Here is a 25,932-nt window from a genome sequence, read left to right as displayed (position 1 = left end):
CGGTCGGGCGCATGTGGGAGTCTGTCTGACTGTCTCTCCCTGTTTCCAGCTTCAGAAAAATGAAAAAAAAAAAAAAAAAAAAAAAAGTAAAAACTTGGCTCTCTGGCTCAGCGGTAGAGCGTCGGCCTAGCATGCGGAGGGCCCGGGTTCGATTCCCGGCCAGGGCACATAGGAGAAGCGCCCATTTGCTTCTCCACCCCTCCGCCGCGCTTTCCTCTCTGTCTCTCTCTTCCCCTCCCGCAGCCAAGGCTCCATTGGAGCAAAGATGGCCCGGGCGCTGGGGATGGCTCTGTGGCCTCTGCCCCAGGCGCTAGAGTGGCTCTCGTCGCAACATGGCGACGCCCAGGATGGGCAGAGCATCGCCCCCTGGTGGGCAGAGCTTCGCCCCATGGTGGGCGTGCCGGGTGGATCCCAGTCGGGCGCATGCGGGAGTCTGTCTGACTGTCTCTCCCTGTTTCCAGCTTCAGAAAAATGAAAAAGAAAAAAAAAAACAAAAACAAAAAAAAAACTTGGCTCTCAAAAGAAATTTCAGTCGTACTGTTGATATTTGGCTCTATTGACTAATGAGTTTGCTGACCACTGAGCTAGAATATGGACCCAGTCTGCTGTTTTTGTGAAGTTCACAGATGATTCTGAGAGGCAGCCTGGTCTGTGGCCCACTTCCTTATAAAGCAGAGCTTTATTGTGCATGCAGATCCCTTGGAGGCCTTGTCAAAATGTGGTTCTGATTGTAAATCTCTGACATGCTCCCAGGTGATGTCTGCTGCCGGTCTGATCTCACTGTGAGTGTAAGGCTCTAGAAAGCATGTCTTCTGAGAATTTAGTTCCTCTCTGTGGGTTTCTTCCTTACTAATGCTTTTCTGCTTTACTGATTTCCCCTCCTAGAACTGTCATAATGTACCAGATACTTTTGTTGTTATTTCCATTTGGTTTCAGTCTCCTTTCCACACTTGGTACCTAATGCTGAAGCACTTTGTTTCTAGAAGTCATGGGCACCTGCCTCCAAAACACTTCATTCTGATGCTGGGATCTGACCTGTGGTGGCGCAGTGGATAAAGTGTTGACCTGGAAATGCTGAGGTCGCCGGTTTGAAATCCTGGGCTTGCCTGGTCAAGGCTCATATGGGAGTTGATGCTTCTAGCTCCTCCCCCCTTCTCTCTCTCTGTCTCTCTCTCCTTGCTCTCTCTCTCTGTCTCTCCTCTCTAAAAAAAAAAAAACAAAAAAAACTCATCTGATGCTGGCAAGATGAAAATCGATAGACTCCACCAGTTTCTGTCTCTCCTCTTTCCTGATTTACAATTTCAGTCATCTGTGAGACAAAAGAAAATGAGGAAATACATTATGTAAGCTAAAATTGGAGCCCTGGCCATTGGCTTAGTGGATAGAGCATCAGCCTGGCATATGGATGTCTTGGTTTTGATTCCTGATCAGGGCACACAGGAGAAACAACCATCTGCTTCTCTTCCCCCCTCTTTTCCCCTTTTCTCCCTCTTCCCCAGGCACTGAGGATAGCCCAGTTGGTCTGAGCACGACAGCCTCAGGCACTGAAAATAGCTTGGTACTCGAGCATTGGCCCAAGATGGGGTTGCCAGGTGGATCCTGATTGGGGTGTATGTGAGAGTCTATTTCATCTCCTCACCTAAAATAAAATCAAATAAAAATAAATAAAATTAGAGAATGGGCCAGACTTTCTGGTATACTTTAGTTTAATTTTGGGGTTTAATGTGTACTTTATTTATTTATTTATTTATTTCATTTTTCTGAAGCTAGAAACAGGGAGGCAGTCAGACAGACTCCCACATGTGCCCTACCGGGATCCACCCGGCATGCCCACCAGGGGGCGATGCTCTGCCCATCTGGGGCGTCACTCTGTTGCATCCAGAGCCATTCTCAGCGCCCGGGCAATCTTTGCTCCAATGGAGCCTCAGCTGCGGGAGGGGAAGAGAGAGACAGAGAGGAAGGAGAGGGAGAGGGGTGGAAAAGCAGATGGGCGCTTCTCTTGTGTGCCCTGGCTGGGAATTGAACCTGGGACTCCTGCATGCCAGGCCGACGCTCTACCGCTGAGCCAACCGGCCAGGGCCATGTACTTTGTTTAAATGTCTGCCATTCACTTGTTTCCTATTACAGTGCTATTGATGGAATTCTATTAAAATTCTTTCAGAAAGGTAAAATGGCCTTCATAATTGCCTTTGAATTTTCTTTTTTTTTTTAAGATCCATAGTACTAAAGCCAGGCACTTTCCACTACAAATTCAGCCTGTAAACAGTCCTCTTCTTACAAAGTAGATGGACAAATTTGGAAGACCATTAAATCTTTTTTTTGTTTTGTTTTTTTTTACAGAGTCAGAGAGAGGGATAGATAGGGACAGACAGGAACGGAGAGAGATGAGAAGCACCAATTATTAGTTTTTCGTTGCGACACCTTAGTTGTTCATTGATTGCTTTTTCATATGTGCCTTGACCGTGGGGCTACCGCAGACCAAGTAAGCCCTTGCTCGAGCCAGTGACCTCGAGGCCTCGTACCTGGGTTCTCCGCATCCCAGTCCTACACTCTATCCATTGCGCCAGCCCCTGGTCAGGCGGAAGACCATTAAATCTTAAAAGCGTTTTATTGATCTTGGTGCTAGGATCTGACTGAGGAAAATGTTAGCAGCTGTGTGTATTCCCAAGGAGCTGGGCTGCTAAGGCCACTTCTAACCAGTGTGGGGAAAGAGGCTGAGAGAGAACAAAGTGCAGGGTGTCAGCCAGCTGCCCATGGAATGGACTGGTCCTTTTTTCTTCAACTGAACAGTTCCATAGAAATGTTAAAACTCAAAACTTCATCTTCTCTGAGCAATCTAAATGAAGCCTGCTTTCTGGGAAGCCATTTCAATATTAACAACTAATATTTATTAAATGCTTAGTGTGTGATGGGTGCTATACTACCTGTATCAATACTCACTTAATCTTCACAGTCTTATGAAATATAGGTACTGTTAGCCTCATTTTACAGATGAGGAAACTGAGGTATAGAAGTCAAGTGGTTTGCCAAAGATCATATAGCTAAAATATGTCAGATCCCTGTATTTAAATTTGGCGTCTGGCTCTAGAGTCCATACACTTAACAACTATACTGCAGCTCAGACAACAAGTATTTATGAAGCATCTTGTCCTGCATGGTATGCCAGGAGCCTTGGAAACACTGCGGTGAGCAATCCGGGAAGATCAGTTCTTAGCTCCCTGTGCCAGAGAGAGCCAGATACTTTAGGCTACAGTTGTCAATGGAAGTCTCTGAAGCTTTTGAGCAAAGACCTGGGTGTTGAGAAGGATTTAGTCATACAGAAATCTGGGAGAGGGTGTTCTGAGCAGAACAGTAAATGTAAAGGCACAGATGTGAGAAGAGTTTGGCTTGTACAGGGGACAGAAAGTAGCCCTTGTATTGAACACTTTCACTTCCTAAGTGAACCGTCTCTCTCACCTCCTTGCCTCTCTTTGACTGACTGTTCCTTCTCTCTGGAATGCTCATCTCATGCCCTTTTCATCAGGCTACATAATTGTCCTTTAAATGTCCCCAATGGGAAGTCAATACAGACCCCTATACTACCTCTGTTCCTAGCTGGCCTCACACCTACCACAGCCTACTGAGTTTGTCTTTTTTACTCTAGGCATTCCTAGAAGAGAGGCACTATCTGAACTTAGAATACCTAGCCCTTAACACACATTGGGGGACATCCACATTAGTTGAATGGATATTACTAAGGTTACATAGTAAGTGGCAGAACCAGGACCAAAAATGAACTGTGTCTGTTTGCAAAATCCATGATTTTTTACACTGCTGTGCTGACAGATGTGGTTTGAGATGTATGAAATGCCCCGGCTTTTATCTAGCACGAAGAATGTCAGAGACGGTGGGTGATTTATCATGTGTTGACAGCACAGTTGTCTGTGCCAGTTTTCTGTGAGTGGCACAGAGTTGTGAGTTGGGCTGAGCTGTCAGCAGCCTGATAGCGAAACAGGGCACGTTTGACCAGTGGATTTAGCTATGTGTTGGCTAGTCGGGAGAGCAGGGGCAGCTGGTGTGTGTGGTTGCCCAAGATTGGCTGCTGAGGTTTTCTCTTCTTGCTAGAAATTAATCTAGCTTTAGATTTGTTGGCAGAATATTTTCAAAAGGTTTTTAAGATACAAAAGGTTATTAGGAAATCAAACATGACACAGCATGATCCAGGGGAAGTAGAACTGACTGGGAGTCAGGAAGGCTACATGTTGGCTTTAAGACTTTGGATAAAATGAGCATTGGTCTCCCTGTGTGAAATTGGAAGGATGTTAAGTGCAGTTAGGGGATGTCCTGGCTTCTTCCTTGTTATAGAAGCTGGGCTGAGGGGAATCCAGATGAAGCAAGCGGCCAAGCTGTGGGGAGTCCTGTGCTTCCCACTCGGTGGGTCTGGGTGCTCCCCGGTGTGCTTTGAGTCTTCTCTTTGACAGCCCAACATGAATTCTTTAACATCAGGGCTCCAATGTCTGTTTGAAAACCCATGTATTCTCCTGAGAGTCCTCTTATTCTTTTCACTGACTGCAGCATTCATTCTTCCAGAGCTAAAAAAAAAAAAAAAAGGCAGTTTCAAGGCATGATACCCCCTGATTTCATGCCCCAGAGTTTTTTAGGGGCTTTTAAAAAAAATCAGAATGTCTATATATTTAAATCCCAAGACCATTCTCAAACTGTGAGGCTATGATTAATGAAATAATCTACTTTTGGTCTTGTCTAAGCTCTTCCAGTTCCGATTTGTAAGAGAATCTTTGAGTTTATGCATAGTGATAAAAGCAGTACAGACAGTCCCACTTAGAGTGTTCTGACTTACAATTTTTTTTTACTTTATGAGTGTTCAAAAGAGATACTCATTCAGTAGAAACCAGCTAGGCTAAACTATGATGTTTAGTAGGTTAAGCACATTAAATATATTTTGACGTATGCTATTTTCAATTTATGATGTGTTTATCAGGACGTTAGCCCATCATGAGTTGAGGAGCAGATAAACCATTTTAAGAACTTAAAATGCTAATGTTTCTAGAAGTTATTACAATAATGGACCCATAGTATCTATTCTAATTCTTGGTTGTATTAAAACCAGAGAAAGGGCCCTGGCCAGTTGGCTCAGCGGTAGAGTGTTGGCCTGGCGTGCGGGGGACCCGGGTTCGATTCCCGGCCAGGGCACATAGGAGAAGCGCCCATTTGCTTCTCCACCCCCCCCCCCTCCTTCCTCTCTGTCTCTTTCTTCCCCTCCCGCAGCCAAGGCTCCATGGAGCAAAGATGGCCCGGGCGCTGAGGATGGCTCCTTGGCCTCTGCCCCAGGCGCTAGAGTGGCTCTGGTTGCGGCAGAGCGACGCCCCGGAGGGGCAGAGCATCGCCCCCTGGTGGGCAGAGCGTCGCCCCTGGTGGGCGTGCTGGGTGGATCCCAGTCGGGCGTATGCGTGACTCTGTCTGACTGTCTCTCCCCGTTTCCAGCTTCAGAAAAATACAAAAAAAAAAAAAAAAAAAAAAAAACCAGAGAAAGGTATAATTCCTGTGTTAATTCTTCACTGATACTCAGTATCCAATAGAAGTCTGCCGTCTCCTGCCATAGTATGCTAATTTTGAGACTACTTTCTAGTCAAGCAAAACCTTAGAAGGGAAGAGATCATTGTAGCTATCTTGGAAAAGAGTACTAGGATAATGTGTAGGGTACTTGTGCCACATCTTAGTGCCATTTGATTTGTACTAGAAATTACAGACCTCTCTCCCCATAGAGCGAACTGCTGTTAGAGCCTGCCATCATACAACAGATGGCTCTTAATTCCTGGTGAGACTGGCAATCACCATTTACCCCTGTGGGTTTTACTATTTTGGTGTTTACCCTTTTCTTTTTATAAAACCGTCTTGGACATGTTAGTACTGCCTGTGGACTTGGCTTCACTTCATTCATGTTTGGACATCACTGATAGATCAACATTTTTCTCATGATTCATAACAGACTCCAGGCAATCCCAAAAGAGTTTTTAAAAATGTTTTGATCAATAACAGTTTGGGTAGAATAAATCTATAACTTGTAGGGCATATAAAATATTAAAGCCTTATAAGCCTTTGTTTTTTTTTTAATTACTATATTTATATTTGAATATATGCATCTGTAAGACCTAAGTAAGTATGGGCTGTACAAAAGATAACAGTAAATGCTATTTGTCTCATGGATGACGTGGGGGAGGAGAGTATAGCTAGAGGAGAAAACCTTGTTTTTTCCTCGTTCTCATAGATGCTCGTTGCCAACATTGACTTGGGTCCTACTATTTTGGACATCGCTGGCTACAACGTGAATAAGACACAGATGGATGGAATGTCTTTGCTGCCCATCTTGGTGAGTATAAAACGCTCAATCAGGCCTGAGCTATGTGAAATAAATTCCTTCTCTGTGATAGGAAGGGATTTTCTTTAAAAAATAAATGATTAGACCACATATAAACAGTTCTATATCCTCCCTACTCTCCATCCCCCCCCCCAATCATTATAAATGAAATTAAGACAAGTGACAGACTAGGAAAATATTTGCAACATATATTAAAAAGGGTAATGAAGTCCTAATAGATGAGTTCTTAGAAAGCAAAGATTAATATCCCAGTCGGAAAATGGGCAAAGGAAATAATGAATCAACTCACAGAAGAATTAAAAATGGACAAAGTAAATGCAAAAAGGTTGCATCAATGCTGATGAAAGAAATACTTGACTTAGGAGGCCTTTATTGCCTACAGAACTGGCAAAGATACCCACTCTGCAGAAATCTGAGAAAATGGGAACTACTGAGACTCTTTCATAAAAGTATAGTCAGTAAAAGCTATGAGGAGGCTGATTTAACAAAACATCACTTCCAAATGCACACAGCAACAGTTCTATCTGGGAATTTATTCTAGGAAAACAGAATTCATTAAGAGTACCTGCTGTGTTCCAGATACCGTACAGAGCTCACTAGAAAATAATGTGCATGTAGGGTTAATAGAGAAAAAAATAAAACCTAAAGATCCAGTAGGGAATTGGTTAAATTGTTGTATCATTAAACAGTAGACTGTTAAACCAACACTAAATAACATAGATCTGTTGTGCATGGACTTGGAAAGATGCCTACCACACACTTACAAGGGGAAAGGAGGGTTCACAATAGCAGCTCTTCTTCATGAAAAATGTATTTTAATATGTTTAAACAGAGACAGGTTTGGAAGGATGGGTACTAAAATGTTTTAGGCGTTTATAGTGACTCATTTTAGGTGAGTCTTACTCATTGACTTGTCTATTACAGTTTATTATTAGGTAGTATATGATTCATACAAGAGAATGCATATAACTCACATTAGTTATGAAACACAAGAAATACCATGAACCCATAATCCCATTTAAGAATTCAAAATTCCGAATACTGGTACCTCTACCTACATACTCTTTCCCCCCCCAAAAAAGGAAGATGATGTCAGAGTAATGGCGTGGTAGGAAGCGATACCAATAAATCTTCCCCAAAACTCAACAAAATCTTCAACCAGAAACAGAAAAACCTATCCTTGGAGCCTCCAGATGTTTCGCAATACACCCGAAGGTATGGTCGAGCGAAAAATTGGCTAAATATATAATCAAACCCCGAAGGAAATAGGGAGTAAGAAATGTTCCACCTTCCTCACTAACCTAAATAGGGCTGCTTTCACTGGGAACTGAGAATATAGAAACTAAGGCGGGCAAAGGGGGTGAATAGATCCAGGCCGCGGCACAAATGGCCGAACCAGGCTGTGGCACGGAGATCCAAGCTGAGGAAAAACTGACTGCGGCAACCCAGTCAATACAAGCTAACACTCGCACCAAACCCAGACAAAGAAAGATAAGTGGGGCAGCCATTTCCCCCGATATCCTGGTCGGTGCGCGCATGGAGAGTGGGCAAGAGATTCCTCCGAGCACCTCAGGAGTGGGAGCCCGTGTTATCCCACAGAGGGGCAGAGTCAGGGGCCTCTGTATGGGCCAAAAGCGGAATCTCGGGCCGCCCCAGCGCCCTGAAAAAGCCGCGCATGGGGAGGGAGCAAGAGCCAATTCCAACGCTGGAACTTTTCCGTGCAGGCGGGGGTTTCACTCAAAGTGTGAGGCGGCCAGCCTGATATCCTGGTCAGTGCGCACGGAGAGTGGGCAAGAGATTCCTCCGAGCACCTCAGGAGTGGGCGCCTGTGTTATCCCACTGAGGGGCAGAGTCAGAGGCCTCTGTGTGGTCCAAAAGCGGAATCTCCAGGCCACCCCAGCGCCCTGAAAAAGCCGCACACGGGGAGGGAGCGAGAGCGAATTCCAACGCTGGAACTTTTCCGTGCGGGCGGGGGTTTCACTCAGAGTGTGAGACTTCCGGCCTGATATCCTGGTCTGCGCGCGCAGGTACTGAGCGAGAGTTTCCTCCAAGTGCCCTGGGAGTGGGCGCCCGCCCGTGTTACCGGACAGAGTGGTAGAGCCAGAGATATTTGAGTGGACAGAAGCCCCGCCTGATTATGCTAGCAGCTCTGACTGACTGAGCCGTACCCAGAGCCCTGTGCTGAGTGGGAATAGAGTGGGGAGTTGCCAGCTCTTTGAGCCTCTTACTATCCAGGCAGAGGCAGCAGCAACCCCCATAGCTGGATTATCAGGCTACTAATTGAGGAAGGAAAGACTAGGAGAGAGGCTCCAGGAACACGGACTCTCTCACTGTCGGAGCCTATAAATGCTAATGAGCCTTGACTGCCAACGAGACTGAAGCACAATACATGACATCGCCATAGAGACTTATCAACTGCAAACCTCTACCTGAGCGTGCCAAAGGGGCAGAACCCAGGGTACAGTGTCACCGACCAGGAAGAGGGAGAGAAAAGAAAAAGCAAGAAGACAACCTCTCAAAATCAAGAATACTCCGCAGACTTGATAACCTATCCCATTTTATTATATTTGTTCGTTTGTTTCTCTTTATCTTCATTCTTGATTTTTTTTTTTTCCTCCTCCAATTTGGTCGTTTAACTCTCTGCTGGTCTTACTCTCTCCTCTCCTTGAACTACACTACCCATAAGTGTTACATCTCCCATTATCTTTTCTTTCCTCTTCCTTTCTCTCTATGAGGGTTGCACTCTAAAACCCTTAACTCTCTCTCTCTCTCTCTCTCCTCTTTTATATTTTTCTTCTTTTAGTGGTTCCCTCTTTTTTCTCTCTCTCTCTCTTTTCCCTCTATATTAGTTTCTTCCTTTCTCCTTTACGTCTCCTCTCATTCAAACCTCAATAACAAACAAATTATCTTATCTGGGACTCAAACTTATGTTTGTGGCATTTTGGGGGGTTTTTACTTCACCTTTATAACTCACTAGCAGTGCTCCCATCCCTGGCTCTCCATTTTATCTAGTTCTTGTTCCACTAAATACAATAGTAATTTTTTAATTTGTCCCCCCATTTTCCTGTTTCCCTCTTATTCCTCTCATCATAACTCTTAGTCAACCAACACCTAAAAGCAAATCATTTTATTCTTGACCCAAATTTTTTCCTTATTTGCTTTTTGTGGGTCCATACCCCCTTTTTTTTCTTTTTTTCTATTTTTTTTTTTTTGCCCCTTTATTACTTCTCCCCAATTCAGGCCCTCCATTACAGGCATTGTTTGTTCTATTTAGAACAATATAATTCACAGTTTACCACAAGATTTTCTCAAGAAAGAAGGGAGAGGAGAGGAGAGGAAAAAAGGGGGGGGAATAATTTCCTTTTTTAAAAAATTTTAATTTAATTTTATTTTTCTTTAATTATTAATTTAAAGAACTTCGATTTTTTTATTTTTTTTAACTTTTTATTCTTTATTAATACTATCAACAAAACCACCCTCAGATGCCATTAAGGAAGAGGAAATCGAATATCATGGATACCAAAGAAAGAGAGGTAACAGATAGATGAGGAAAAATCTATGGAGAAAAAATTTAATATATTGGAAACCTTGGAGTTAAACGACAGAGAATTTAAAATAGAAATCGTAAAAATACTCAGAGATATACAGAAAACACAGAAAGGCAATTTAGAGAGCTCAGAAAACAACTCAATGAACACAAAGAATGTATTTCCAAGGAAATTGAAACTATAAAAACAAATCAAACAGAGATGAAAAACTCAATTCACGAGCTGAATAACGAGGTAACAAGCTTAGTTAATAGAACAGGCCAGATAGAAGGTAGGATTAGTGAAATAGAAGTCAAGCAACTAGAGGCACAATAGAGAGAAGAAGAAAGAGACTCAAAAATTTAAAAAAAATGAGATAGCCCTACAGGAATTATCTCACTCAATCAAAAAGAATAACATAAGAATAATAGGTATATCAGAGGGAGAAGAGAGAGAAAATGGAATGGAGAACATACTCAAACAAATAATAGATGAGAACTTCCCAAGCCTGTGGAAAGAACTAAAGCCTCAAATTCAAGAAGCAAACAGAACTCCGAGTTTTATTAACCCCAACAAACCTACTCCAAGGCACATCATAATGAAATTGGCACAAACCAACGACAAAGAAAAAGTTCTCAAGGCAGCCAGGGAAAAGAAGAATACAACATATAAAGGAAGGCCCATTAGATTATCATCAGATTTCTCAACAGAAACTGTACAAGCTAGAAGAGAGTGGACCCCAATATTTAAAGTCCTGAAAGAGGAACTTTCAGCCATGAATACTATACCCATCAAAGCTATCCTTCAAATATGAAGGAGAAATAAAAACATTCACAGATACAGAAAAGATGAGGGAATTTATCATCAGAAAACCCCCACTCCAGGAATTACTAAAGGGGGTTCTCCAATCAGATACAAAGAACAAAAAAAAAAAGCCACAAGTAAAAGCTCCAAGAAGAACACAATAAAACCAAATTTAAACTGTGACAACTACATGCTCTTCCCCATGCAGGTGAGAGTACCTGCCCCATGGGAGTAATCACTTTCTTCAAATTCATGGTTATCATTCTGGGGGGGGGGGGCGAGTGGGGGGGGAGGGTTATTATGTAAGTAACCCTAAATGACATACCTAGTTTGGCCTTGTTTTGCTCTCTAAAAATGACATTCTATTGGATGTCATTTGGAACTTTTTTCAGTTCAGCATTGTTTCCAAATTGATCCATGCTCTTTGCTCACAGATGCCTAATATTCTATTGTATAAATGTATCACCACTTACTGGTGACTGTTTTCTTATCAATAGACATTTGTCTTGTTCTAGTTTTGTTTTAGGAACAGTGCATTTTTGTATATGTCTCTCAGTGAACATGTGTTCCAAGGCTACAGGAACTGCATGTTTAGTTCCACAAATCTTACCAGGTTATTTTATGAAATGGTCATCAGTTTACATTCTCAGCAGCAATGTTTGACCGTCCCTTTGCTCTGTATGAAACTGTCACACAGCTTAATTATTGCCAATGTAGTAGGTGAAAAAGACCAAAATTATATTTGATCCTATTGTGCATTTCTTTGTTGATTAAAGAGGTAAATCTTTTTTTTAATAGCTTAATTCACTTACTGTACATTTCACTCATTTAAAGTTTCCGCCTGACCAAGTGGTGGTGCAGTGGATAGAGTGTTGACCTGGGATGCTGAGGACTCAGGTTCAAAACCCCAAGATCTCCAGCTTGAGTGCGGGCGCACCAGCTTAAGCACAACATCACTGGCTTGAGCCCAAAGGTTGCTGGCTTGAAGCCCCAGGTCACTGGCTTGGCTGGAGTCCCCCAGGTCAAGACACATATGGGAAAGCAATCGATGAACAACTGAAGTCTAAAGTGCCACAAGTTGATGCTTCTCATCTCTTTCCCTTCCTGTCTGTCTCAGTTAAAAAAAAGAAAGTTTTCTTTTTTTTTTTTACAGAGAGAGAGTCAGAGGGATAGATAGGAACAGACAGACAGGAACAGAGAGAGATGAGAAGCATCAATCATTAGTTTTTTGTTGTGACACCTTAGTTGTTCATTGATTGCTTTCTCATATGTGCTTTGACCACGGGCCTTCAGCAGACCGAGTAACCCCTTGCTCAAGCCAACGACCTTGGGTCCAAGCTGGTGAACTTTTGCTCGAAGCAGATGAGCCCATGCTCAAGCTGGCGACCTCGAGGTCTTGAACCTGGGTCTTCCGCATCCCAGTCCAACGCTCTATCCACTGCACCACCGCCTGGTCAGGCAGGTTTTCAAGTCAATAGTTTTTGGTGTATTCACAGAGTTGTGCAACTGTACCGTAATCTAACTTGAGGACATTTTTGTCACCCCCAAAACATTAGTAGTCACTCCTCCATTGCTCCCTCTCCCAGTCCCACTTTCTGTCTCTGTAGATGTGCCTGCTGTGGACATTTTGTATGAGTAGAATCATACAGTAAGTGGTCTCTTATAACTGGCTTCTTTCACTGAGCATATTTTCAAGGGTCATCCACAGTGTAACATGTATATCAGTACTTCGTTTCACTTTATTGCTGAATAATACTCCATTGTATAGATAAACCACAGTATTTATTCATCAATTAGTAGACATTTGGGTTGTTCTCCTTTTGGGGCTATTATTAATAAAGCTGCTGTGAACATTTGTGTACAGTATTTTTGGTGGACAAATGTTTTCAGTGTCTTAGATATATATACCTAGGAGGATTGCTAGGTCATATGGTGACTTTCTGTTTAACCTTTTGAGAAACTGCCATACTGTTTATAAACAGCTGCACCATTTTATATATTCCCACCAAGAGTGTACAAGGGTTCCAATTTCTCCACCTCCTCGTCAACACTTGCTGTTTATACTGTAGTCAGTGTGAAGTGGTATCTTTTTGTGGCTTTGATTTGCATTTTCCTAACGGTTAATGATGTTGAACATCTTTTCATGTATTTATTGGACATTTGTATATTCTCTGGAGAAAAGTCTGTTCACATCCTTGTTCCATTTTTTTTTTTTTTTCTGAGGTTGTAAACGGGGAGACAGACTCCCGCATGGGCCCGACCAGGATCCACCCGGCACTCCCACCAGGGGGCGATGCTCTGCCTATCTTGGAGCGTTGCTCTGCCGCAATCAGAGCCATTCTAGCGCCTGAGGCAGAGGCCACAGAGCCATCCTCAGTACCTGGGCAAACTTTGCTCCAATGGAGCCTTGGCTGTGGGAAGGGAAGAGAGAGACAGAGAGGAAGGAGGGGGAGGGGTGGAGAAGCAGATGGGCGCTTCTCCTGTGTGCCCTGGCCGGGAATCGAACCCGGGACTCCCACACGCCAGGCCGACGCTCTACCACTGAGCCAACCGGCCAGGGCCCTTGTTCCATTTTTTTAAATTGGGTTTTTGATTACTGAATAATTTTTCCTTTATGCCTTTTGTGTTTCTTCCCTTGTGAAATGCCATTTTTGTCCATCATATGCTCGCTGTTAGTGACATCTTTTCCCTACATTAACATATGACATCATAGGAACTGAATATATAAATCATCTCATTAAAGTTAGTGTCTTGGCCTTGGCCGGTTGGCTCAGCGGTAGAGCGTCGGCCTGGCGTGCGGGGGACCCAGGTTCGATTCCCGGCCAGGGCACTTAGGAGAAGCGCCCATTTGCTTCTCCACCCCCCCTTTCTTCCTCTCTGTCTCTCTCTTCCCCTCCCACAGCCGAGGCTCCATTGGAGCAAAGATGGCCTGGGCGCTGGGGATGGCTCCTTGGCCTCTGCCCCAGGGGCTAGAGTGGCTCTGGTCGTGGCAGAGCAACGACCCGGAGGGGCAGAGCATCGCCCCCTGGTGGGCAGAGCGTCGCCCCTGGTGGGCGTGCCGGGTAGATCCCGGTCGGGTGCATGCGGGAGTCTGTCTGACTGTCTCTCCCCATTTCCAGCTTCAGAAAAATACAAAAAACAAAAAAAAAAGTTAGTGTTTGTGTGTGTGTGTGTGTGACAGAGACAGAGAGAGGGACAGATGAGGACAGACAGACGGGAAGGGAGAGAGATAAGAAGCATCAGTTCTTTGTTGTGGCTCCTTCGTTGTTCATTGATTGCATTCTCATATGTGCCTTGATGGGGGCGGGGGGCTCCAGCAGAGCAAGTGACCCCGTGCTCAAGCTGGTGAGCCAGCTCTCAAGCTGGCAACCTCAGGGCTTCAAACCTGGGTCCTCTGAGTTCCAGTCTGATGCTCTATCTACTATGCCACCACCAGGTCAGGCTATTGTTAGTGTCTTTTGTGTCTTGTTTATTAAAATGCTTCTGAACCTTGAGGTTAGAAAACAATTCTCAGATTTCCTCCTAAAAATTTTATGCTAACATTTAAGTCCTTTGTGTATTTTAGAATTGATTTTCTTATATGATATTAGTCAGGGATCCAGTTTCAGTTTTTTCTCTTTAAATACTCAATTGTCTTTTCTGTTCCAAAGATCTGTCTGCCTCTGTACCAGTATCATTTTGTCTTCTTGTAAAGCTGTGAGAGCACACCTCTCTCATTGTTCTTCTAGGGATCCTAGATACCTTTCTTCCATGTAAACTTTAAAAATAGCTTTTCAGATTACCTTAAAATCATGTTGGACTTTTTGTTAGAATTGCATTAAATCTATAGATCAGTTAGAGGGAAATTTACTTCAACTTTCTCCATTCAGGTCTTATACTGTATGCTGTCAGGGCCTGGGGCAGGCCATCCAAAGATATCTCACAATGACATATTATTTTGAATTAAAGCACCAGAGTTCAAAGAAGCCAGAGTTGAAAGCCTTGTACCACCTTTACTGATTTACTGTCCAGTCCCAAGCCTTACTTAGATTCTTTTCTAATAAGCACTAATTTTATCCTGTCAGTTGCTCACAAATGTATTGTTTCTTTGTCTGAAACGTATAAAAGATTGCCTAATTCAGTCACGTCTTTGAGCCTCCCATGCACACGATAAATTAGTTTTTCTCTTAGGCTTGTCAATTTATTTTTTTTATTTATTTTTATTTTTTTAGATTTTATTTATTGATTTTTAGAGAGAGGAGGGAGAGAGAGAAAGAGGTTGTGGAAGGGAGAGGCATAAACTCTTAGTAGTTGCTTTCTGTGTGTTCCTTGACCAGGAAGCCCAGGGTTTTGAACCAGCGACCTCGGCGTTTCAGGTTGATGCTTTATCCACTGCACCACCACAGGCCAAGCCAATTTTACTATTTTATTTTACTACTCCAGCCATAAGAAATGAAGTGGGGTGGGAGAGGAATTCTCCATTCCCCCACAGGTTCATGTATGTTATGTATGGTGTCTTCCTTCTGATGATCAAGTCAAGAAATACTTTGAACCTATTACAGTACTTAGGACAACTCTGTTTAATATTTGTGAGTTCTTGTCCTTGTGTATGAAGCTATAAATTTCCTTTTTGTGTGTCTGTGACAGAGAGAGGGACAAATAGGGACAGACAGAGAGGAAGGGAGAGAGATAAGCATCAATTCTTCTTTGCAGCACCTTAGTTGTTCATTGATTGCTTTCTCTTATGTGCCTTGACTGTGGGGCTACAGCAGACTAAGTGACCCCTTGCTCGAGCCAGCGACCTTGGGCTCAAGCTGGTGAGCCCTGGTCAAACCAGATGAGCCCGCGCTCAAGCTGGCGACCTTGGGGTCTCGAACCTGGGTCCTCCATGTCACAGTTCGATACTTTATCCACTGCGTCACTGCCTGGTCAGGCTGAAACTACAAATTTATTAGGATGAGCCTAGAATTGTTCTTACATAGACTTTATGGACAGGATTGATTATTCTAACCTGGATGGACTTCCAGCACCTTATACTATGATTCTTGCTTAGCTCCTTTGTTGGTTTCGATTCCTGACATGTCTCACAGCAGTATTCTTGGCAAGTACTCATAAATGCTCAAAGAATTTGACCATCACTTGCAAGGGTTCTATAAATACCAAACACGATACTTGGTAGTGCATCAGTTTTAGTCATTCCCTTTAGTTACTGAATGAACAGTCCAATTAGTTTTGATTGCCAAGTCCCCTTGAGCAGAAGAAGATATAACTCTGTGGCCCTTTTCACAGTCAGAATGCCTCACAGGAACCACTTTTTCTCTTCTTTCTAGAGAGGTGCCAGTAATGTGACTTGGCGATCAGATGTCCTGGTGGAATATCAAGGAGAAGGTCATAATGTCACCGACCCAACATGTCCTTCCCTGAGTCCTGGAGTATCAGTGAGTAATAGTTTGAGTTGGTTTGGACAACACTCTGACTGGTGTATCAAGTAATGTAACCCTTAATCTGAGTGCTGCTTCTCTGTCACTTGACTTTGCCACTTGACTTTGGAAGATTAGTAGATGTGCAAAGGTAAATTCAGTAATCCTGAAAATGGAAAAAAAAAATACAAGACCTGAAAATGATACCTGACCAGGCTGGGGCACAGTGGATAGAGTGTCGGACTAGGATGCTGAGGACCCAAGTTTAAAACCCTGAGGTCGCCAGCTTGAGCATTGGGTTGCTGTCTTGAGCATGGGATCATAGACATGACCTTATGGTCACTGGCTTGAGCCCAAAAGTCGCTGGCTTAAAGTCCAAGGTCACTAGCTTGAACCCAAGGTTGCTGGCTTGAGCAAGGGGTCACTCAGTCTGCTGGAGCCTCCCCGGTCAAGGCACATATGAGAAAGCAATCAATGAACAACAAAAGTGCCACAACAAAGAATTGATGCTTCTCATCTCTCTCCCTTCCTGCCTGTCTGTCTCTCTCTCACACACACACAAAAAAAAACCCTGAAAATGATGCTGCTGACCTATTGTCAAAATGTGCACTTTGAATTCTTTCAAGTTTTGTAACAAGTACACATATCTGCCCATATTTTTTTTTGTTGCAACACCTTAGTTGTTCATTGATTGCTTTCTCATATGTGCCTTGACCATGAGGCTACAGCAGACTGAGTAACCCCTTGCTTGAGCCAGGGACCTTGGGTCCAAGCTGGTGAGCTTTGCTCAAACCAGATGAGCCTGCGCTCAAGCTGGCGACTTGGGGTCTCGAACCTGGGTCCTCTGCATCCCAGTCCAACACCCTATTCACTGCGCCACTGCCTGGTCAGGCTCTGCCCATATTCTTACCTAACTAATCCATACCCCTTTATGTTTTCCTACCCTTCCTGATAATGGTACCATTTTGTATTAGGGATGTTATCAGTGGCATCCAACAGAGAGATGGGGCTCCCCGCCCATAACTGTACCATCACAAGTATCTTGCATTGGTGGCAGCCTAATATACCTTAGAAGTGACTTAAATATTTGAGTATTAAGTTCTTCTCCCTACCGACCATATATTTTACAGACGCCCATTACAACTAATTCTTGTCAGATTAGCAGACAGGAACAGCAAAAGTCTACAAGCAGAACCAGCACAGCCACGTTCCTTAGTCAAGTCAGCCATCACATCAGTAATGAACAGAGCCTCACATCTATTTTTGATTCATTTCTCTGTGGAAGGTTTCCTAGTATCTGTCCAATTGTATGTCTGGTTTGAGTCAACCTGGTTGCCCCTGTAGGCAGGTAGTAGTTGTTAGCACAGATATTTAACTGTTTAAATATCTCTATAGCAATGTTTCCCAGACTGTGTGTGTGAAGATGCTTATAACAACACATATGCCTGTGTAAGAACCATGTCGGCGCTGTGGGATTTACAGTACTGCGAGTTTGATGACCAGGAGGTAAGATGCCCAGTTGCACCCCCACCTGTGTCTACTGCCAGCGCTTTGTTGGCTGGACCTGGTGGCCAAAGAGCAATTCCAAGGATGCTCTTAGGGAAAATGTGTTTATCTGCACCTCTGCTTATGTTTCTTTCAGCTAAGAAAATAGAATTCCCCAAGGCCATTCTTCACTTCCTCTGACCTTTCTGAATGAGGCTTTCTCCACTCCCCCCACCACCCGAACACACACTTTAAATGCATGGTCACTTCTTTGGACCTCTGGTCTATTTGCTTCCCTGGTAGTTTGGGGTGAGGGTCAGATACCTTGGCTTGTTCAGAAACTTCTGTCCCCACCACAGCATGACCCAGTGCTGCTCAATAGTAGATCAGCAGTGAGGGTCAGAGGCAGGACCAAGAGCTCCCTCCTTGGAACAAGGTGGCTTTCAGCCAGTACAGATCGGAGTCTCTGAAAGATCACATAGACTCCAGTCCCTGGTGGTTCGTACAGTTTTTCAGCAGGTGCCAGCCTGCTCCATCTGGCAACCCACATTTTGCCATGTGGAGCCAGCCCTCATTGTGTTGCTGAGAAATGGACTCACTGTCATTTCTTTGTAGCTTGTAGGCAAGACAGCTCCCCTCAACTCAGTCCTATCTCCCCTCCCAGTCCTGTTCCCCCTCCTCCATGATCTTTATCAGTGTGGTAACTACTATGTAGCGATCACCTAAGGACAGCCACTTGAAGCCATTATGGGCAACATTTGCCCACCATCTTCCTAGTGTATCACTTGACTCCAGTTTGGACACCAAAGTACAGATTGGGCGGAAGTAATGATATTAGACATAGCTAATGTTAGAAATGATGGTATTGCATCCTTTAGTAAAGTGTCCAAAACTACTTTATAAAACAGGAAACTCTAACATTTGTATAACACAGGTTACAGTACTTTCCTATCCGTATTTGAATGTTCACAATTCTAATACAAAAATAAACCTTCAGATGTCATCTCCCACTCCGTAACTTCATTACTCAGTCTAGTTTCCGAGACCTTGCCATTTGAGAGTCATGCCTTCTATATCTGCTTCAATTACAGAAAGTAACCACCATCACCCCATTCACACTGCCTCCTCCTGACTGCCTGAAACCGGCCCCTTTCCAGCATGGGGGTCAACCCCAGAGCAGATGCTCCGTTGTCTGCTATATCTCCATGGGCTCTGAGGATCCTGAGACCAGATGCTGTTGTCCTGGGCATTGGGTGTTGACTCCCTTCTCCCCATTTAGAAATAATTCACAGGAGTATTTTTTTAAATGTAGCCCCTTGCTCTTTTCTTTCCTCCATCCTCTCATTTCCTGCAGGTGTTTGTAGAAGTCTATAACCTGACTGCAGACCCACACCAAATCACTAACATTGCTAAAAGTATAGACCCAGAGCTTTTAGGAAAGATGAACTATCGACTAATGATGTTACAGTCCTGTTCTGGACCAACCTGTCGCACTCCGGGGGTGTTTGACCCAGGGTAAGTTTCCGTTTTCCTCAATGACTTTGCCAGGTTGTCTCTAGCAACCATGTCATTCTTTTTTTTTTTTTTTTTTTCCATTTTTCCGAAGCTGGAAACGGGGAGACAATCAGACTCCCACATGCGCCCGACCAGGATCCACCTGGCATGCCCACCAGGGGGCGATGCTCTGCCCCTCTGGGGCATCGCTCTGTTGCATCTACAGCCATTCTAGCACCTGAGGCAGAGGCCACAGAGCCGTCCTCAGTGCCCGGGCCATCTTTGCTCCAATGGAGCCTTGGCTGTGGGAGGGGAAGAGAGAGACAGAGAGGAAGGAGAGGGGGAGGGGTGGAGAAGCAGATGGGCGCTTCTCCTGTGTGCCCTGGCCGGGAATCGAACCCGGGACTCCTGCACGCCAGGCCGACGCTCTACCTCTGAGCCAACCGGCCAGGGCGCAACCATGTCATTCTTAAAGGCAGAGGGTGTCTGAGGGGTCTTTCTTGCCTTGCACTGTGTTGAGTTTCTTGTTCCTCTTCTTTAGAGTGGAGACACTTTGTCTTTGTGCATTTCCCGTTATGCTAAGAAAATAAGCTGTTTCAAACTTCCCCTCATTGGTACCAGTTGGTGCTTTAGTGAGAGGCATAGTCCTGCTCCTCACCACTAGGCTCTGCCACCTCCCCTCCTGCTGGGGTTCTTGTCAGGGTACCTCTAGGGCTTCTTTAGAGTAACTGACCAAGGTCTATCCCATTTCCTAGCACCTCCCAGAACACGTACCTTCATTTCATTTCTCAGAAACCCTAATTACAGAAATGTGAATACTATACTTGCCAGTAAGTATAATGTATTAAAAATAGACAATGGAATAAAAGGTATAAACTCTCAAAGGTTGAAATATATAAGCTCACTGCAGTGTATGAAGGTAAAAAAGATGTCTGCCCCACTAAGTCAGCTCTGTTCCTCCCACTTTCATTCTTCTGGAACAATAACTTCCCTACTGACACCATGCATTTGGAGCTGCCTGTGCCCAAACCCTGTTATCTCTTGCTTGAAAATTATAAAATTAAAAATTTAATTTCCATGCCGTGGCCAGTGGCTCAGTGCATAGAGCATCAGCCTAGCATATGGACATCTTGGGTTCAATTCCTGGTCAGGGAACACATGAGAAGTGACCATCTGCTTCTCCCCACTCTCACTCCCCTTTCTCTCCCTTTTCCCTTCCTGTAGCCAGTGGCTAGATTAGTTTGAGCGTGACCCCAAGCACTGAGGATAGGCCCATTGCAGTGCATCATCAGCCTCAGGCACTAAAAATAGCTGGGTACTCAAGCATTGGCCCCAGACAGGGTTGCAGGGTGGATCCTGGTGAGGGCACATGCAGGAGTCTGCTTCACTATCTTTTTTCCTCTCGATTAAAAAAATAAAGTTCTACTGCGAAAGGATTATTAAGTAATAGTGTTACTATCTAGCCATCTTCATATGAAGTGGTTCTTCCGTCAAAATCAGGGGAATGTATGTGAATGAGTAGAGAAGCTGGATTCTAGTTTTTAAGAGTGGAAGACACTCTATTATAGAACTATTTTTGTTTTAAATTCCTTAGCTATAGCTTATTTTCTCCTACCAAACATTTAGGCCTGTAGAGTCCCACAGGACCAGTCCAGCCTCCACCTGTTAGAATCCAGCTACACATACCATTTACATATCGTGTGTGGCTGGTTTTACACTTCAATAAAACTGAGTATTTGGGACCAAGAATGTATGGTCCACAGACCCTAAAATATTTATTATTGGGCCCTTCAAAAAAAAAAATTGGCAAGTCTCTGCTCTAAAATAAAAGAACTTGTTCCAAAAGAGCAGATGAAAGTAAAGTGAAATAGTGTTGCTTCTAGCCCTCACATACATGTAAATGTATGTTCCTTATGTTTGCCAAATCTCAACTTTCTCACCATAACTTTCTCATGGTTGGTCAAATAAGTTATTTTATGTGTCAGACATTGCATATAAATTTACTGGTGGCCAGAGGAGTTAATGACTTACCTAAATTCATAAGCCAGATTGAAACTCAAGTCTGAGGGACACACCTATGATCTTACCCAGCAGTCTGAGTCTTAACTGTAAAAGGGCTTGAAAGTGTTGGTAGAGCCTTCAGCAAGGGCTAGCCTCCTCCAACAGCCTGGTTTGTACTTTAAGGGTCAGCCTCTCCACACTCAGGAAACAAAAAAAACCCTGCTCAAATCTTGCCTCCTTTCTATCGCCTTCCAAGAGCAACCTTCCTTCTGTTCCTCCTTTCCGCTCCCACCGTCTGTGCTGGCTTGTGATGTACTCTTGTTTGGCACCACTCACTTTGCTACTAGATTCCCTCTGGTGATTCAGTTGTGCCTTTGATGCTCCTTCATGCCATCTTTTCCACTTAATACTCCGAATGAAGTAGTTAGTGGCTAACTACAGTTCATTTGTTTTCTTCTATTTTTCTTGCCCAGGTACAGGTTTGACCCTCGTCTCATGTTCAACAATTATGGTGGTGGCAGGACTCAAAGGTTTTCCAAACATCTGTAGCGACCTTTGCAGCTTGGTCCCGCACACCTCTTTCTGATGAAGTGATTGCAGTAGGTGTTCGTAGCTGTCTTCAAGACCCCCCCCCGGGAAGAGTTTCTGGACTGGCTTTGTTTTAAGTCCTGTTTTGAAAAGCAACCCACTCAGCTGACCTCCTTGTGCAACATGTTAAACTGTGAACTCGACCTGTGTGTCGGGAGTGGCTGGCCCTGGTCCCTCCCTTCTGCAATCAGGACTGTTCCTGAGCTCTGTTCTCACCAGGCCCAGTCTGTCCTGGAGCTCCAGTTCTGGATGACTCCCCATGTGGTCAAAGTCTCAATGGGTATCACCGTGCAGAGAAATGATGGGGCTGTGCGTGGGGCTGGGGGAATGTTTTTTGGTATACAGCTTGACCTAAAATCAAAGGACTTACATAACATTTCAGATTGAACACTATCAAAATATACTAACATCACATGACTGGAAAAATAATTGTCAGAGCTAAATCATCTGATTAAGAACAAGTACCATTGTTTTTATGCAGAAATATTATACGTTATTTATAATGTCCATCACAATGTGATAAGGTTTCAAATTCAAAACATGTCAACCAAGCTCTGTTCTTTTTGTGTGTATGTGTGGGGGGGAATTCTGGGCTGGTACTAACTACAGTGAAATAGAACAGTAAGCTTTGGTGAAGGCTAATTCCAGGTAGTTCTAGAAGGCGATAGCCATCTCTTTCCAGGGGCTGCTAACCACATGGAGGACCAGTTAACACCAGGGTATCAAGAGAATGTCTCTTCTCAATACTTTCCCCTCTGAGCTCTGAAGAATCAAGCGGCTCCAGTATCTCAGAGAAAAAGAACTTCTGAGTGTTGGTGAAAGTTGTTTTCTGAGGGCCTCTGTGGTGGGGCTGGGGTTGGCAGGGGAAGGGCTCTGGTTGAGGTGCAGTAAGTGCCTCCCCAGCGGGCGGTTTGGCTTTCAGCCCCACGTGTGAAGTTGTCTTGCCTCTCTCTGCCTTTTGTTGACATTCTGTTCATTTAAGACATAAAAATTTATTACAGTTGATGCAAGGTATCAGCTACATTACCACCCTGCCTTCCCTTTCAGATGAGTTCTTCCTGAGTTTTTGGAGTTTTGTATAACTTGGGCCCGATTCACTGTTCTCATCAAAGCCATGTCTTGTGGTTTCCTCACTGTTTAGAACACCTATATTTTTATGTTTCTTGGCTTGAAGGTCAGTGCCGTTTCCACCATTTTCTTCACAAGAAGGCTGTCTGTGGTGGGACAACAGACAAGGAGAAAGAGCTGTGGTTTATAACCTGTTCAACTCAGGTGATAGTGAATTTAGCTTTATTTAAGGTCTGAGCTTGAGCTTTAAGCACTTTGTAAGACAGGGCTGTAAGCAGCTTTTCTATCAGAATTCCAGGCAGCCATGGTTAATAGCCACTCGGTTTATTCCTTTACCTCATACAAGCCCATTAACTGGTGGTATTTGGAGGTGAAATAGGCAAATGAAATGAACACCTCTGCTGTGAATGTTTTAGGGAAGGAAATTATAAAAATTTGTAACTACAGTAAAAGCAAACTACAATGTTGAATATGGGTATCAGCTTTATTCTACATTTTTGATTCTTAACATTACTCGGTCAACTTTCACATTAATGAAAGTTGACCCGTTATTCCTGAATAAAGAGAAAACTCTTACCAGGTCTTGTACTGTGATGTTATATTATTCAATTAGTTCATCTTCTGATGCTGGTTCCTAAAAGCAGGTAAAGTCAAAGAGTGATCCACAAGTCAGCTGCTGACATATCTGTCACACTTCGAGTCCGTGGCTTCTGTCTGGGCGATGGTGATGCAGCCAGGTGCTCTCTCTTGGTGTATTTCCTGCCTATTGCCTGGCCTCTAGTTTGGCTCTTTCTTGTGGACAGGTTTCACTGTGGATCTGCTAAAATCATCTTTCAGTAAGAGGCTTCGGCTTACGTTGTCTAGCAGACTGCAAAATGCACTGCACTTTTCAAAATGTGGACAAGGAACCCACTGGTTTCTCTTAATTGTACTGATTTAGATTTTGATTATTTTCCCTTTTAAGAAGGCCAGGTCCTTATCTGTTGGTGCCTTCAGAGTAGAGAACTATATACCTGTTGGTAATGAACTGAGGCCATAGGAATGAATAGATTTTGCCTTATGAAATTTCCTATTACAAAGTTCTTCTGCAAATACAATTACCAAGTAGGAAACACCTTTTGAACATCTTTGAATTTGACCAGTGGTGCTGTTGCAAAATATATTTTTGTCAGTAATACAAATTGACAACACTAGAATTTTTGTATAAAATATATAGTAATGATAGCCATGGAAGTTTTACCTTAATCTATAAAAAAATGTTCTTAAATTTACAAGTGTCTGAATTAAGGATTAGTGCTTTTTTAATGCACTATCCCAGGACCTTTATTAAAGGAAAGGGTATTTCACCTGAGCCACCAATGGAATTAGATGGGACTACTTGGGTTCTTTAGTTTTACCACCACTTAAGGTCTACTGAATTTTGTGAATTTCTGTTTGCATCATCTGTTCTCTCCTGGTTTTATGTGATTTCAGTCATTTAACTTAGAAAGTGCCCTTCAAAGGATCCTGTTCACTGCTGCACTTTTCAATGAATTAAAATTTATTTCTGTTCTCGTGGAAATGTGTCCTTGGTTTTAGTCCACAAGTAGTAATTTTAACAAGATGCCTTTTTTTTAAATTCTGTTTCATGTTCTGATCACTCACCTGGTACTGGAGATTGGCTATTTCTACACTGGGTACTACAGTCTCCACCCGGAGAGCTCTTCCACACGCGGTCCCTGCTCTCCGAGATCCCGGAATAAGCACCACGCAGAAAATCCTTCCTGATAAATTTTGACGTATTTGCAGCTTTGAGAAAAGTCATCTTACCTTGACTGCCTTTAAATGAAATAACTAAGCTCACCTTCCAGGGTATCCAGTCATGTGATCCATCACCCCAAATAAATTCATAAGAAACCTGAATTTCTCTGAAAGGGAAAAGTTAATATTTTAGGCTTGTAGGCCATGTAGTCTCTGTTGCAACTACAGTACTTTACGGTTGTAGCACAAAAGTCTCCCCAGTCAATACAATCAATGAGTGGCTGTGTCAACAAAACTATTTACAAATACAGGTAGGGCGTAATTTGCCAACTCTGGACCTAGTAGACTGTCTCAAAGTATAGAGAACAAGTAGAAAAATAAGATATAAAATACTTCTATGAAGTTGCCAAGTGAGTGACTGAGAAACAGGTCATCTGAGTATAAATGTGACGCCATCAAGAGAAGGGGAAGTTGACATACTGCTCACTGCCAGACTCGTTTTCATAGTTTATCCCACCTGTGTTCACTGAGATGGTCCTGCTCTACAGAACCGAGTTCCCAATGAAATTAGTCTTTGCATTATGTTCTTTACTAGGAATGGGTTTACAGGGCTGATCACCTTGATACCCTGAAGTCTGTTGAGGTAAGAAGAGACAACCAGAGAACCCTAGGCTGAAAGCACCGTGCTGAGACCGCTACTGATGGCCTAGGATTATTATGTAAGATAAGATTTAAACATGGGACCCAGGAGCTAGCTAGCTCTAAAGAGTTCCAGAGAGGGAGTAACATCTAAATCTTGCTCCTGGGGGGGGGGGGGGGGGGGGGAGCTTGCATGACTACCTTCTGCCAGGAGACCCAAGATGCACAGACATCCTCTTAACCTACCGCTCTAATGCTGATAGCTCCTCAGGGCAGGCAGATACGAAGGATGCCTACCATTACTTTTTATTAGGATAAAAATAGCTTTGCAGAATAGGTTTTTATCTCAGCTTAATTTATCCAAGCTCACAAAGCTAATTAAAGTCAAGAATTCAAAGATCTGGCTTCAAAGCCATCTCTGTTAAACTCTGCTGCCTCTGATCTGTGGATTTCCCCCTCCATCATATATCTGAGTGCCTACCCTCCCTGCTAGTTAAAAAAGGGAATGATCCTATTCTTGCCCTCTAGGAATTGAAAAGAGAACTTTTCAAGAGAAAAAAAACTTCTAAGAATACTATATCTGGTAAAGTTTTCATAATTGGAGCAAGTTTTCTAGGCAAGAAAGCTCATCACCACTAAACCAGCCTTAGGTGATGTCTTTAAGCTAAAAAGGATGGGCGCTATTAGGTAACACGAAGGCATATGAAAGTATAAATCACACTAGTAAAGGTAAATGTGTAATAAAATATTGGGTTGCCTTTACCCCTTATGGCTCTGTTGGTTAGAGCATTGCCCCAGAGCACAGAGACCA

General features: G+C 43.5%; 1 protein-coding gene across 4 annotated transcripts in view; it reads left to right on the top strand.

The window, feature by feature from the left end:
- Nucleotides 1-24,303, top strand: part of GNS (glucosamine (N-acetyl)-6-sulfatase) — a 62,417-nt gene extending 38,114 nt beyond the window's left edge. For 3 of the 4 annotated variants that reach the window (XM_066369819.1, XM_066369820.1, XM_066369817.1), the window contains 5 exons: nucleotides 6,266-6,367; nucleotides 16,017-16,124; nucleotides 17,502-17,612; nucleotides 18,946-19,106; nucleotides 21,560-24,303. In XM_066369819.1, coding sequence (XP_066225916.1) covers nucleotides 6,266-6,367; nucleotides 16,017-16,124; nucleotides 17,502-17,612; nucleotides 18,946-19,106; nucleotides 21,560-21,635 — 558 coding nt within the window. In that variant the 3' untranslated portion in view covers nucleotides 21,636-24,303. The remainder of the gene's footprint in view (nucleotides 1-6,265; nucleotides 6,368-16,016; nucleotides 16,125-17,501; nucleotides 17,613-18,945; nucleotides 19,107-21,559) is intronic. The other variant, XM_066369818.1, reaches the window with a different exon arrangement.
- The last annotated feature ends 1,629 nt before the right edge of the window (nucleotides 24,304-25,932 follow it).

This window comes from Saccopteryx leptura, chromosome 2 (assembly GCF_036850995.1).
Source record: "Saccopteryx leptura isolate mSacLep1 chromosome 2, mSacLep1_pri_phased_curated, whole genome shotgun sequence".
In the NCBI taxonomy this organism is placed as follows: Eukaryota; Metazoa; Chordata; class Mammalia; order Chiroptera; family Emballonuridae; genus Saccopteryx; species Saccopteryx leptura.
The sequence above is the reverse complement of the archived record's forward strand: the minus strand, read 5'-3'. Positions and strand labels throughout refer to the sequence as shown.